Source organism: Sturnus vulgaris, chromosome Z, assembly GCF_052056855.1.
Source record: "Sturnus vulgaris isolate bStuVul1 chromosome Z, bStuVul1.hap1, whole genome shotgun sequence".
Lineage (NCBI taxonomy): Eukaryota > Metazoa > Chordata > Aves > Passeriformes > Sturnidae > Sturnus > Sturnus vulgaris.
Window position 1 is genome coordinate 58281674 of NC_142283.1, and position 13792 is coordinate 58295465.

A 13792-nucleotide genomic window follows, 5' to 3' on the forward strand; every position below is an offset into this window, starting at 1 on the left:
TTCTCTCATTCTCTAGTGGAGTTTTGTCTTCTAGTCTCATTCTGGGAAGAAATACTGTTCTTATTTTCTGCAATTTTATGGAGATATGCTTCACAGCTACCTTTCAGAAATATCACCTGCTCTCTAGAAAGCCTTCAGTAGAAGAGAATCTTGTGTTGAAGGACATCACTTGTATTGGTGGGCATCATGCTGCAAAGAAGGATACTTCATTTGTGGGACAGCATTCCTCCAAATGAATTTTGGAAGCATATACATGTGTGTGTATGTCTATGTATATTCCTGGCTGACAAAGCTACGCCATCAAAATGGTGATATTTAATTCAGAACACTTTGTTTGCGTGTCCATTTACATATTTTTTGAGATGAGTGCATAAAGACCGAGGATGCAAATGTTAAGGGGGGGGGGGCATTTTGTGGTATCCACCACAGTATATTCCTGAAAACAAATGTTAAAATGACCATGGGAATCCTCCATATGCCTTGCTTTCCAGTAGGATGCTAGCTAGGCTATGATTGGTATTTAACCCGTAGCAACTGTAAAGTTACACAGTTTATACATTATGTAAGATCAGTATCTAACCCAAACTTCTCCCCAACCAATTTACTCATCTCTGGAACTTTTCAATAGCACTTTACCCTAGCAACAGAGATAAGAAATATTGGCTGAAAGTTCTACATAGAGTTTCCTAAAAATATTAGGCTGAACTGAAAGTCATACCACTCTGTATATTTTCTGGTGTCACCATACATAATCTTTCACAGTACAGCAGTTAATGCAATGCACTCTTTCTGCAGATGCATTTCATACTGTGTTGCTTGTGGCTCTCACAGTGAACCTAACTGATCTGATAGGACTTCAGTAACGATTTTAGTGTACACAACTACAGCAGACTGAAGTTGTGCATACTAAATAGCTTGGGAAGAAAAACATGCCTGACTGAACTACATTTGGAAACACCCACACTATTCAATCCAGGCAATGTTTCCAGCTGTGAAAATAGAAAGACAAACCAGTGTCAGTCTTATTTGTTCTTGAGTAAATTCTACTATCCTTCAGAAAAGCTAGACTGTTGCACTTGTAGTTACAGAATGACAAACTGTCAAAGTATCGGCAACAATTGCCAATATTTACCAATATTTTTGCCAATAATAACAATAGACCTGAAATGTGGATTTTACAACAGCTGGTTTATAATGCATTTAACATTATTCTATGCCCACACAGACTGCGGACCACTTAACCCCAGGACTTTCAGGGTGTACACAACTACAAATAAAAACATCCTTTGCTTTGCAGTTAGACTGGACTTTACAGAGAGTAGGAATCAGAAATCAGATAAAACTAAGAATACTCCACCTTCACACGAGTTCTGGAAGTGAAGCCACTGGTGGACTCCTGTATTTGCTGCATCGTTTATCTTTGGCTGGCTGTCTCTGCATGCTTGCTCCATGTCCTTTCCAGATTCTGTCTACAAAGAGCATTGCAGCATTGGTGTTAGAATGAGACTATCTGGAAGGCATTTCACCTGGTATGTAGGATTACATACCAGCTAGGGTCTCTTTTCCCAAGTTTCTTTCCCATCCAACAGGTCTGGGAAATGTTGTCTATGAATATGTTTCCCCATCTCTCCTATTCAGTCCATGAGGAGTTACAGAAATAAGTTTTGATAGTGTTCAGTATAATTATATGAAAAGTAAGCTCAGGCTGCTTGAGAGTTATGGCCTATCAGCTCAATTCTTGGTATGCAGGAGTTTGACTTTATCCTTTCAGTCTTTAGCTAAAATCAGAGAGTTTAAAATTTAAATATTAAAAAAAGAAAAAAGAAAGGGAAAAGAAAAGTGGTCACAGCTGTTAGTAAAGATGCTGATATAGAGCAAAGGAGCACTAAGTTATTTATGTGCTTTTGAGTTACAGTAATATTAGTATCGCACTGTTAATGTGAACTCTAACTCTGTGTCTTTGGTAGGGCTGCCATACTATGTTTTGTGATATACAGAATACGTAATTATTGAGGACAGGGATACAGGGTCAAATAGTGCCCAGTTCCCAGGGTAAAGGTCTGGACTCTGTGTGCCAAAAGCATATCAGAGCTATTGACTGATCATAAACCAAGGGAAAAAAGAGGCGAGCAAGACCACTCATCTGTTTAAGAAGTCATCTGTAATTAACTATGTTACTTTGCATTGTTACTGTTAAACGAATGTTGAAACCAAAGGCAATTACCTGTTCAGGGTGACGCAGGATCTTTCCTCCATGAAAGCATTAACGCTGACCGTGTTCAGGGACCATATTTTACCATCAGCAATCTGGTTATGGAAAACAAACTGGTCCATAGTGAAACAGTGCAATCGCCAAACTGACCTACAGGTGGAGCAGGAAAAATAATTAATGAAAGAACAGGAAAGACCTTATTAATAAAGGCCCCGGAGTTCCAGCTGTCACTGCTCAGCAGCAGACCTGTTTTGGTGGAACAAGTCCTGAGTGGAAGCAGCTTTGGGCCTCCCTGCAAGCAGTGCTGCCATAACCCAGGGAGCCAGTGCCAGGATACCAGTGCTCCACAACCTACACAAGATGCTGATTAACTTTCCACTGCACACTTTTCACATTCTCATTTTAATGCTACAGACACAAGTGATTTGGAATCCAGTTATCTGAGGAATACCTGTTTTCCTTTCGGAAAACAACAAAGACACTGCCAGGAGCGTAATTCAAACGGAAGCCATTTTGATTTAAATAAGAGGAGGCTGCTGGCACTGTGTTCTCTGTGAAGGGTCCTGGATGCTGGGATTAGCTCCTGGCCGAGCCTCCTGGAGCCTGAATTTGTCAGTCTTTTAGAAATGTTCTTCATTTTTTTACACTAATGTGAATAATGAGGAGCTTTTCAAAAGGCTGGAGCTGTGCCAGTGGAAAAGTGATGGAAGTAAGAAGACCAGAATTAATCTAGTGGAAATCCATGGGAGTTCAGCCTGTGCTTTATCTATGGGGCAACTGTTGGCAGGCAAGGAATAGTTGTAGGGTTGCCTTAGCTGTCACTCAGTATGTTGTAAATGCAAAGCTCCTAATGCTGTGCCTCAAGAGTAATAAATAAATAAAACATTAATGAGTGAGTAATGCATAGACTTTTAGTGGAGTGGAAACATTGCTAAGCACATGCAATCACAAAGAAGCACACAGATGCTGTGTTACAAAATCAAAAAAATGCCACTCCAAAACCTATAAAAATCCCCCCCCAAAAGAAACACTGCCACAGGCAGACCACTTATAACTTGTGGATAACATGTGAGGAAACAATCAAGATCTTAGTTTTGCTACATCCAGCTCAATAAAGAATGCTTTTTTCCTGAATCTGTGAGCTGCAGCCGGCCACAGATGTTCCCTGCTTTCAAACAGTTCTGAATTCATTTTTATGGTTATTCATTATGTCTAGACAAGGAGGGTCACTCCACTCCGAAGTACTCTGTTAAATGAATAAATATTTATTCCAACAGGCAAATGGAGAAAGCTCTTTTCTGTCAGGGTGCTGGAAGAAAGATTTCCACCTCTGTCTCACTAAATTCATGCCACTTTTGCAGGAACCAGGGCATTTGTCCAAGACATTTTGAACAAATACTCCTTTTTTTAAAAAACCTGTTCAAGCAGAGAAACTGGTTTCTTAGGTACCTTGACAGACAAGATTTAACAAAGTCTTGCCTAGATGGGGAAAGCAGAGGGAGCCCTCACGTGCTAGGAAAGGGCATATAAAAGTACACCTCCAAAATGAACCTTAGGTAATGTTAGATGCATGACATTAAGGCAATTAGAAGTAGACACAACGAGCTATGGCATAATTTGGTATTCCCACTCCACTTCTGCTTCTCACTTCCAGCGTAGGACACATCACTCCAGCCTCTTTTACACTTAAGCAGCTTTTTGGGAGCTGAGCTGGCTTCTGGAAAAGGAAACCACAGCTTTTGGGCAGCAATGAGGAACATTAAGTCAGCTTAGTCCCATGACTGAGATAATGGTGTGACCCTACAGACAGCCCTGTGAGCACAATCATGTCAGCATGAGAGGTGTTTCTCCAGTCTGTAACATGCAATCTAGGGCCTGGGAAGAGTCACTGAGGAATCACCATATTGCTTTCTCTAGCTTGTCAGTGTTTGAAATGAAAGTCCTTGGAAATTGGAAGTCAAGAGCTGTTTCTGACGAAAAAGCTGGAGGATGTTCTGCCATACAGTCCTGTCATATTTCCAGGATTGTATTTGCTAGTTTTCCTTCAAAACACAGGGTCTAAAAAGGCTATTTTCCTTAGAACAACTGAAGTGTGGTGCTTAAGCACCTTCTTACTTTGGCAGCTTCAGCTTTAAGGCAAACATGAGGTTTGCAAGTGCAGAAAGAAGTACACTGAAGTAATTTCTCTAACCATTTTCTTTTTCAGGTGTCAGTGCTATACAAATACACCCTTTTATATACATTTATGCAACACTTTACCTTTTAACATGCCTTTTAATACGTCTTCTGGTTTCTTTCTCTACAAGTTTTTTCAAAGTTCCTTACGTGTTTGTTTCTCCTCCATCTCAGAAATTATTTCTTTTGCTTTTAAAAAATGACGTCTCAATTTTATCAAATAAGAATACAATTTGGTTAATTTTATTTATATTGATGCTCAATAGAGCTCAGTTAGGCCTATTTCTAACTACCTTGTCTTACCTTAGCAATCATTATAAAATCTGAGGAACGTGTTCCTCTAAATATTAAGATTTGGTGTTTAGTGCTGTCTCCAACCATGTGCCAGGACAGTTCAGAAGTTAAAACCACTTTCTCAATGGGAAGGAATTATTGCTGCTGAAAGAGAAAGGTACTTCAGCTCTTTTGTTACAGGTCTCCATTTAATCTGCCATTCAGTTCGCCATGATGTTCTGCATTTGTAAAATCTCACATTTCTTTAGGATCCTTTGACTGACATAGCTCCAGTCTATCTTGAGCTTAATATAGATTTTAAATTAAGGTTTCTGCTGTGACCACAAGCCCTCACTTATTGGAAAGGAGGAGCTGAGAAGAGAATGAGGGAATCGAGTTGGGCTGAGTTGCACCATCACCTTTCCTCTCCAGGCACACAAGGAAGGGAACAGAGGCAAGTGATATCGCTCACTTGCTTTTTCTGAGCGGGGGACTTACAGTCTCCCCACTGACACAGTCTGTATTTTCTCCAGGATCTCTGTGGCCAATTATGCGATGACTTAATTGTTTACTTACCTCATGATAATTAATAATGCATAAGAAGGATACTGAGGATGCTGAGGCGGAGGCAGTAACCCAGCACAATTCCCAGAGCCGATCCCTTTCCCTGCAAAGGCAGCTGCTTGCAAGACCCACAGCAGACAGTAGAGGCAGCTGCGCTGGGGACACTTCCTGATTTTGTGTTCCCTAACATAGCCTTGAGAGCCTCTTGACCTTTGAGTTGTATTCATAAACACAGCAGTCATGGCCTTTTCTCTGCAGTGTATGCAACATTATTACTCTAGGTTCACCTAGTGCTCCCACTAGTATCCTTGTCAGCACACAGGACACCAGCTCTGCCACCATGGCCCTACGAGCCACCATCACTTCGCCACCTCCGGTACCCGGCAGGGCTGACGGACCCCTCCCACCATCCTGAGAGTCCCCTCCACTAGTCAGGGTAAGACCTGGCAGCATACAGGGCAGCAAGACATTTTTGGTTACGACACGCTGCTGTTGGGTCTGCACAAGCACCGTGTGGCACCTCCAGCTTAAGCTTGTCAGCCTTTAATCAGCTGTAAGAAGGAAACAATGGAAAAAGTCCTTGAGGTAATTGGGAGCCTGCCTGGAGCTAATCTTCTTCCGTATTGTGCTGCAGAGATTCAGGTTGACCTGCCCAAGGAGCAGCTCCCCACTCCCACTTACCAGGGCGATCTCACCAGCCTAGGCTTTCTCTCCTGCAAAAATAAAAAGGATATGGACTTTCTCTGCAAAAACTAATAGGAAACAGCAAAAAACCCCACAAACAAATCAAAACCAAAGCCACCAAACAAAACCTCTTTTATATTAACAAATGCAGTTTTCCTTTCTGTAGGACAAGCCAGCCAAGGTATATGATTTAACAATAAATTCAGGTAATGTCACAGAAAAAGTGATATTAAAGCCTCTGTTTCCAACAAAAAGCCTAGTGTCTCCAATTACCTGCATGTACTTGCGTCACGGCTACATAAGCCACCCAAGAATTTTAAATATCAATATCCTTCACTACATAAAATCTCTCTGTACACAACCGGACTGTCAGGAAACACGAAGTAGCAGAGGCCTCGGCAGTTTTTTGATCAAAGTACAAGCAATGATACATAGGAAGGGTATATTTTCATCCCTCCCTTCTTTCTGATTATTTCCTTCTTTAGACCTGGAGCAGTACAGAGCTGCCTCTGAACACACAGTTGTCATATTTAAATACAGACTATTCATTCCTAGCTGGCTCTCACATTCTGTCCCTACTGGGGCACAGTGTCCCTCACAGGTAGGTGTGGAAGTTGGAGCTGGATTGTTAGTATGAATGCAGTGGGAAGCATGTTATCCACAGTACAGTGTCCTTGATAATATGGTGAGGACATTGATCTTAAGCTCTATTAAAGGACCCAGAGTGTGAACAGGAAATGTTCACATTCAAACATTTACTCTAGATAGCTGACTACACTGATTTCTTTAGTGCTTACTTCTTTGTAATGTATAGAAGTAGAATATTTGTGTATGCTCATAAAAAAAGAATGTAGTGTCTATAGTATTAGCTCTGGTGTAGGCTGCCTAAAACCACTGGTTGACTTTAAATCTTCTACTGCCCTCAGGTTCCCATAAGAAAGTGGGAGAATGCACAGCTCTTCTTGCAGGGAACCTTTCCTACTGCAGTTACAGCTGCAGTAGGACTTTGGAAGGGCAAGAAGGAGGAAGAAAAGGAGGGAGGTGCAGAGGGGCTGCTCCCCCACTCCACACAGAGCACCCCGCAGTTTACAGGGCCAGGCTGCAATTTCCCTGCCTGGTCTCTGCCAGAGGTGTTTAAATCTTCATACCACAAACAGCTGATGGAATTTGCCTTTAAACTCAGAAAACCAGGGATTAACAAACCTAATGCAGAATGTCATGAGCAGGCCTGCGTGGCTGCTGCTTGTTACTCCAATATTCTTTTACCTGTCTCAGTTCCCACTGAGAGCAGTTGGTTTCTGTCATGCCTGTTGTAATGAAGGCATGAGGTTACTGCTGCCAAAAAAAACCTTCTCACTTCTCCCTACCCTGGCCTTTCATTTCCTACCCTGGTCTGCCCCCTGCTCTAAGTTGGCACTTGTGCTCAAGAGGCAGCTGCATGAAAACAGCAAACCAACTGCTGGCCTAAGAAATAACCCGACTAAGAGAAAAAAGTTATTTTTCAACCTGGGACAAGTAGCTGAATCCCCATGTGGTGACAAAAATGCTGGTGCCAACCTAGAGCAAGGACACCCATGAGCAGGAGGGGTAGGAGGGTGGGGACACATTGCAGGCTGAGACACAGGGATGAATATTTTCTCAGCAAAGGTGTCAGTACCTTTGGTGTGACACACACCAAAGGTGTGTGTGACAGCATGTCCATACACATCCTTGTACACATCTTTACAGCAGGTAAGGGAATAAGAAAATTCACCAGAGACTGGCAATATCACACAGAGACCCTCTGAGGCTTTGGCAGATTGTTCCTTTAGGACAGAGACCGCTCTGTCACTGTATCATACAACATCTACACAACCTGCAGACTAGGCCAAGAATTTCTCAGAGAGGTGCTGTCATTTGAAACATGATGCAGTTGTGCCAAAATGAAATTTGTCAGGGGGGAAAGAGCCCCTTGATTTTAGTCAGAAAATATATTTTAAAGAAAACTTTGAACTATCATTCTTTGACTAAAGGACAAAAGAGATGGAGAAAGAGTTCTGCAATACATTCTTGACTTAGGCTGTGTAACAGTGTAAAAGACTGTAGAAATGGTAATTTAAAGCAAATGCAAAATTTTCAATAAACTCTTTAAATTATGGAAGCAGATTTATTCTTTTCCATGCTGTGTTTGGTCACCTACTTTCATTCATAAGAAAAGAAGAAGGTAAATGGGTGTTTGTTTAAAACTCAAGATAGCATTCAGAAAGCCAAGTGCAGACTGCAGCTCTACTGGTGCTTGCATCACACACCACTGTTGTAAGTCATCCTCCCTGATCTCTGGGAATGGAGGAAAAGGGAACAGAGGAAATCAAAAGCACCTCAAGAAAAACAACAGTGTTTCCTCTTAGGTGTTGTTTCTCTCTTGTACCTTGTCAGTCTTTTCTTCCTGAATAATCCATGTCTTAAGTACTATGAGGAGTCTTTCCCCTCTTCAGTGAGCTGTGCCCAGAACATCCAAAGATGAGAAAAAACGGAATGAGCAAAACGAAGTCCTCACGAAGTACAGACACCCTCAAACCTGTGGAAAACTGCAGAGGAGACTCTATATGTCCAGCAGTGTTTTACTTTGAAACACAAATGACTGCAATCTTCCAGACAACCTGCAAACACACATTAAGAGTCACCTTGGTACCTGTCATTAAAATACAAGCCTGCTCAGGTGCGTTGTGTCCCACAGGCAGGCTGTGGCTGTGCACAGACGTTACTTCATCCTGTCTTCCATAAAACGTCGTGGTAAGGGCTTAGTGACTGTCAGGAGGATATAGTCCTGCCCTATAATACACCTCAGAGAAACTTCTGTCTCTGAACATTTTCAGGGGCATTTCATAGTGACCTGGGAGACTGTGGCCACAAAGTGGGAATCATTGATCCACGGATTTGCTGCCTCACCTGTCCAAAATCCCTCTCTAACAGAGACACCCTGGAGAAGAGACTCAATTGGAGAAATGTGCCTAGCTCCCTCACAAAACCCCACGGAAAGGAGCACCAACACAGGACGAGTCCACACAAGAACACCCAACTCCAAAGGTGCCCCACAGATCATGGTGGTGGCTTTGTGGTTTGACAAAAACACAGCTTGTGGGGAGTGAGAATATTTCAAAAGAGCAAAACTACAGGAGGGAGTCTTTGGCTTGGTTCTTCATCTCTCTTCAGAGTCTGCTCTGCCAAAACACCACAGGGGAGGTTCCTCGGCCTTCTACACTGTGGAATTTGGTTTATTTAAGTTGTTTGGTGGTTCGGTGTGGTGTTTTTTAGTTTGTTTCCCTTTTTCTCAGAGGATTTGCATGGATTGCTGGTTTGGGGTTCTTTCCTGCATTTGGGAAGGAAGGGTTTCTTTTCTTTATTTTTGGTTTTGGGACTCTTTCTGTACTCTTTTTTTTTGTTGTTTTGGTTTTTTTTTTAATTATTTTATTTTGGGGAAGGGGGGGGGAAGTTGTTTTACTTTTATTGTTTGTTTTGTTTGCTTTTTATTTTTTTTCTTGTTTCGCTAGCTCAGGGGAGATGAGTTTAATTTCTTTCTGCTTTATTTTTTGGCTTTCTCTTTTTTTTTTTTTTATTTTGTTCATTTGGGTCTTTTTGTGGTTTTTTTTGTTTGGTTTGTTTTGTTTTGAGGCTTGGCTTTTGGTTGTTTTTTTTTTTGTTGTTTTAGTTTGCTGTTTTGTTGTTTGGGGGTTTTTGTGGTTTTTTAGTTGTTTTTTTGAGTTTTTGTTAATTTTAATTTTTTTTCCTTTTTTTTGCTTTGCTTTGGGGCTTGGGTTTTGGTTGTATTTTGTTTTTCTGTTTGTCTGCGGTTAATATTTTTGGGGGGGGGTATCGATTTTTTGTTTTGATTTAATTTCCCACCCCCCCGCCCCTCCTTTTTCTACCTTCTGACCTGGCTCTTTTCTACATTCTTTTTTTTTTGTTTGCTCGGTTTCCTTTCTTCCCTCCCTTCCCCTCTTTCCTCCCCCCCTGGCTGTTCCCGGTTCTCTGCGGCGGCGTGGCCGCTCTCCCGCCCCGGTGGCCGCGGTGGCCGCGGTGGCCCCGGCGCGGCGCGGGGCGGGCGCGGCCGCGGGCGCAGCGAATCAGCGGGGCCCGCTCCGAGCATAAGAAGGGCGGGCGGGCACCGGAGCCGTCCCTCCCGGCGGCGGCAGGATGCACCATGAGGAGCTGCCGGCCCTGCAGCGGCCCCGCTACGGCTGTGAGTGCGGTCCTGGGGCGCTTTTCGCCACCTTTCCTTAGTTTTTTTAGGGTTGTTTTTTGTTTTTTTGGTTTTTTGTTTTTTTTTTTTTTTTGTTTAGTTGTGTTTTGTTATCCCGCTCCCTTGCTGCTTTCTCGGCTTAATACTAAAAGGCGAAATTAAACCCGCCCAGCAGACTCTGCGGCAGCGCGCAGCGCTCCGGCTCCTTTTAGGTCAGCTCGCAGCCGGCTCCGGCTGGGTTTTGAACAGGTCTTCACGGGGCTGCGTTTTGTTCTGCAACTTTGTGAATGGATTACAGCTGTAATTCCGCGTTGCAGCTCGAGAGTTTTAGATTAGAGGTCGAGCTTCGGATTTTAGCGTTGTAACTTGGTGTTACGGGTACGGGCTTGTGTTGTAACTTCGTAACTTGAGTTATGACTGTAGTTTCAGGTTGTAACTTGATAACCTTTGGATTATCACTTCGGAATTTCGGATTATAAAATGAAACCTTTGCTTTCTAATTTTATAACTTTGTTTTAGACCTTTGCAACTCTCAAGTACTTGGGATGAGGGGAGAGACCGTGCAGATACCGTGCAGGCATCTCTTTTCAGAGGGGGTGCATTTACTTCCCAAATGCATGTTTTAAGAAAAACCCCTGAAGCACCTTACCTCCTCTTGCTCGCTCCCTCCCGTGCTGTGCCCTGATGGGATCTGCACCCGCTTGTGCTTTTCCTAGCTCCTGTGGGGCAGAGCAGCACAAGCCTGTGGCTGTGGCATTCCTACAAGAAATGCCTCTGATACTCCAGGCACTGCAAAATGGGAACGCACAAATGATTTTCAAAGTTCACAGTGACCCTGGCATCTTGTGGTCTAATGAGTAGATTCCCAATTCTTATCGCAGTAGCTTTGTTTAAAACCAGTTTTGGAACCTCCTTTTAGAAAGAAACACAAAGCTCCTTAACTCCACCTAGGACAAGTAGAAAAGGCGGTGCTCGGCGGCAAGACCTTCAGCTCGCAGAATGCCATGCTCTATTGAGCATTTCTTCTTACTGATAACTGATTCACCCTCTTGATGCCCTCTATTGGGGCAGTTTGTGGAAGCTGCCTGTAGGTTTCATTTTTCACTTTACCCAGCAGGTGGATGAGATGCTTGTAAAGATGTGTGGTCACTGGTTACTACAGGTGTAGTCTGAGTGTCCATGCTACTGTGTAAGCAAAGGTGAATATTTTGCTGGTGAAGCCGGTCCTCCCGGCTGCTTGTGCCCTTTCACGTGTAGATGGGCAGTGTCCAGGTGCTTCAGCCTCAGTTTGAACATTGTCCACTTGCCTGAGATGAAAAAATGCTTGTTGTGTGCCCATCAGGACTCCTGCAGCAGGGGTTTTCCTGTGTAAGTCTGGCCTGGCTGGTCTTAGAATATGTGGGTCTGGACAGGTGGAAGTCAGTCTGTCATGACTTCTGATAAAGCCAAAGATTAGGGTTTGATTTAAAGCAAAGGGCTCATCCTTTGAGTCTTGTTCCTGCCTGGGTGCTGAGGATTACTTTCCTTATTGCCAGAGCTGCTCAGAATATTTTAAGGATTGTAGGCCTCAATAATTATGGGAAAAAATTGCCATGTTAAGGATGCTTAAGTTTTGAAGATACCATCTATCCTTTCAGTGCTTATGCTTTGCTATGGCAGTTGAGAGCATTTTGTCCATGTTACCATGGGGACGTTCATGTTCTGAGTTGTAGCCACTCTTGGTATCGGGTCTCCCTGCCCCAGGTACACGAGTAGATGAGAGTGCACTTGTCTTTTCTAATGGTGCCTCCCCCCTGACCAACAATGTCTGCTTGCTCAGGATCCAGTAGTTATTCTGTCCTTTCCTGAATGTGGGGCTGTGGCTACTGTGCCACACTGCATCCACTTCGTTTTGGAGTGCAGTATTTGCTGCAGGAACTTTTGAAATTACATTCTTTTCAAGGGACTAGGCAAAGGCTCCTTAAATATGCCAGGCTGATGGTGATATTTTTAAAAAATACAGCAAAAAACTCCATGGAGAACTCCATACTTTAAAGAACAAGCCATAGCCTTGTCTGTAGTGGCAAGTAGAGGTGCGTGTCTGGGTTTTTTAGCCTGTGTCTAGACAAATACATATGCTTTATCTGCACTGCATTTGGCTGCCATTTTGAGAAGCAAAGAGACCCAGCACCATAAAAAAAAAAAAAACAAAAAAAACAAACAACAAAAAAAACAACGAAAGAAAAAAGGTTCCCTAACTAGAAAACTTACACTAGTGTTATCTGAGCTCTTATGAAAGCCCATCGTAAGTTGCAGGTTCCCTACGTAACTAAAATACATAACTTCACTTGGATTACTGACAAACAGTTCCCTGTTCTGAAAACGCCACATCTATGCTGGATTTCCTAAGGAGTTAATAAGTTGTCCAAGTTAGGCTATCAAATTTCTAAGACCCCTTGCTTTAGTGACCTAGAACTGTTTCAAACATTTAACTTGACTTGGACTTTTGACTTTGGCTTCAAGCTCCTAGCAGAGTTTGTGTATTTCTCTGAAGAATGCTAGCATTTTACTATCATAATTTTCTGCCAGGTACTATATAAACTGGTGCATGGTTATGAGTGGCATTTTATTTTGATAACTAGAGAAGAAGGCATAGCAAATTTTGGCTGCTTTTTATATAGACTGATGGATGCCACTGGGGGAAAGAACTCTCCCTGAGCATAAGACCTTGTAGCACAGTGAGTAACTGGGAAGATTTATCCTTAACTTAAAAGTAGTTGTACATTACAAGCTTTGCTGATATAGTAACACAAAGAACATCTGGAAAAAAAAACCTTAGAGCTGATCATTTCCATATTTAAAGGCAGGAAATAGATGAATGAAATCAAACAAGACAGTCCCTTTCTGGGTTGATGCCTGATTCTGGATGAGCATGGTTCACGGGAGAATTAGAGCTTTGAGCAACCTCCTAGAGCCTTCCCTTGGTCTATTAGGGCAAAAGTTTTGTGGCTTCCTGGACCACTTGTTGAAAGGTGCCTCCACCTCTGCTTGCTGTAGATAGCTTAAAATAGATGCAGAAGAGATTTCTGTTGGTGCTCCACTGAGCCCTTCAGATAGATATTTATCTCCAGTACCAATTCAAGTGAGGACATAAAATTACAAGAAAGCAAGCTTATCCAGCTGAAGCTGTGTTAACAGGCACACTGCAACTGAATTTACATGGTTTTCAGTCTGGCTACAGCTGTTGCCTGGTTTATTTCTCAATCCCAGCACAATCAGAAGCAGAAGTTCACAAAACTGCAGAGAAGTGGGACTTATATTACAACTAGAGGTATGAGCCATTTTTATAACAGAAGTGCTTGGTGCTGTGGAAGATTACAAAGACAAGAAAAAGCATAAATCTCAGATGTGCCTCACAGATTAAACATGGAAAGATATCAAATCAGGCAATGGTGTATCCTTGAGAATGCTTGTTTCCCGACACTCTCAGCTCCTTTATAGCTAGTTTTCCCTGAAATCTGTGGGCAGAAACAAATGCTTAAATGTTTGTGAGCTGTCTGAATGGCTTCACTGCTCTTCCAGGAACGTAGCGAAGCTACAGAGTGAGGCCATGAGTGTCTGAATTTGAAAAGGATTTTAGGCATGAAAAGGCTCAGAGTAGCTGAATTAGTATATGCCCTGAGTCC

The 13792-nt window shown here is 42.7% G+C and overlaps 1 protein-coding gene across 3 annotated transcripts in view; it reads left to right on the forward strand.

Annotated features, from left to right (window-relative positions):
* The first annotated feature begins 10065 nt into the window (after positions 1-10065).
* IQGAP2 (IQ motif containing GTPase activating protein 2) overlaps positions 10066-13792 on the forward strand; it is a 124403-nt gene continuing 120676 nt past the window's right edge. For all 3 annotated transcript variants that reach the window (XM_014888344.2, XM_014888504.2, XM_014888672.2), the window contains exon 1: positions 10066-10127. In XM_014888344.2, the coding sequence (XP_014743830.2) occupies positions 10082-10127 (46 nt within the window). In that variant the 5' untranslated portion in view covers positions 10066-10081. The remainder of the gene's footprint in view (positions 10128-13792) is intronic.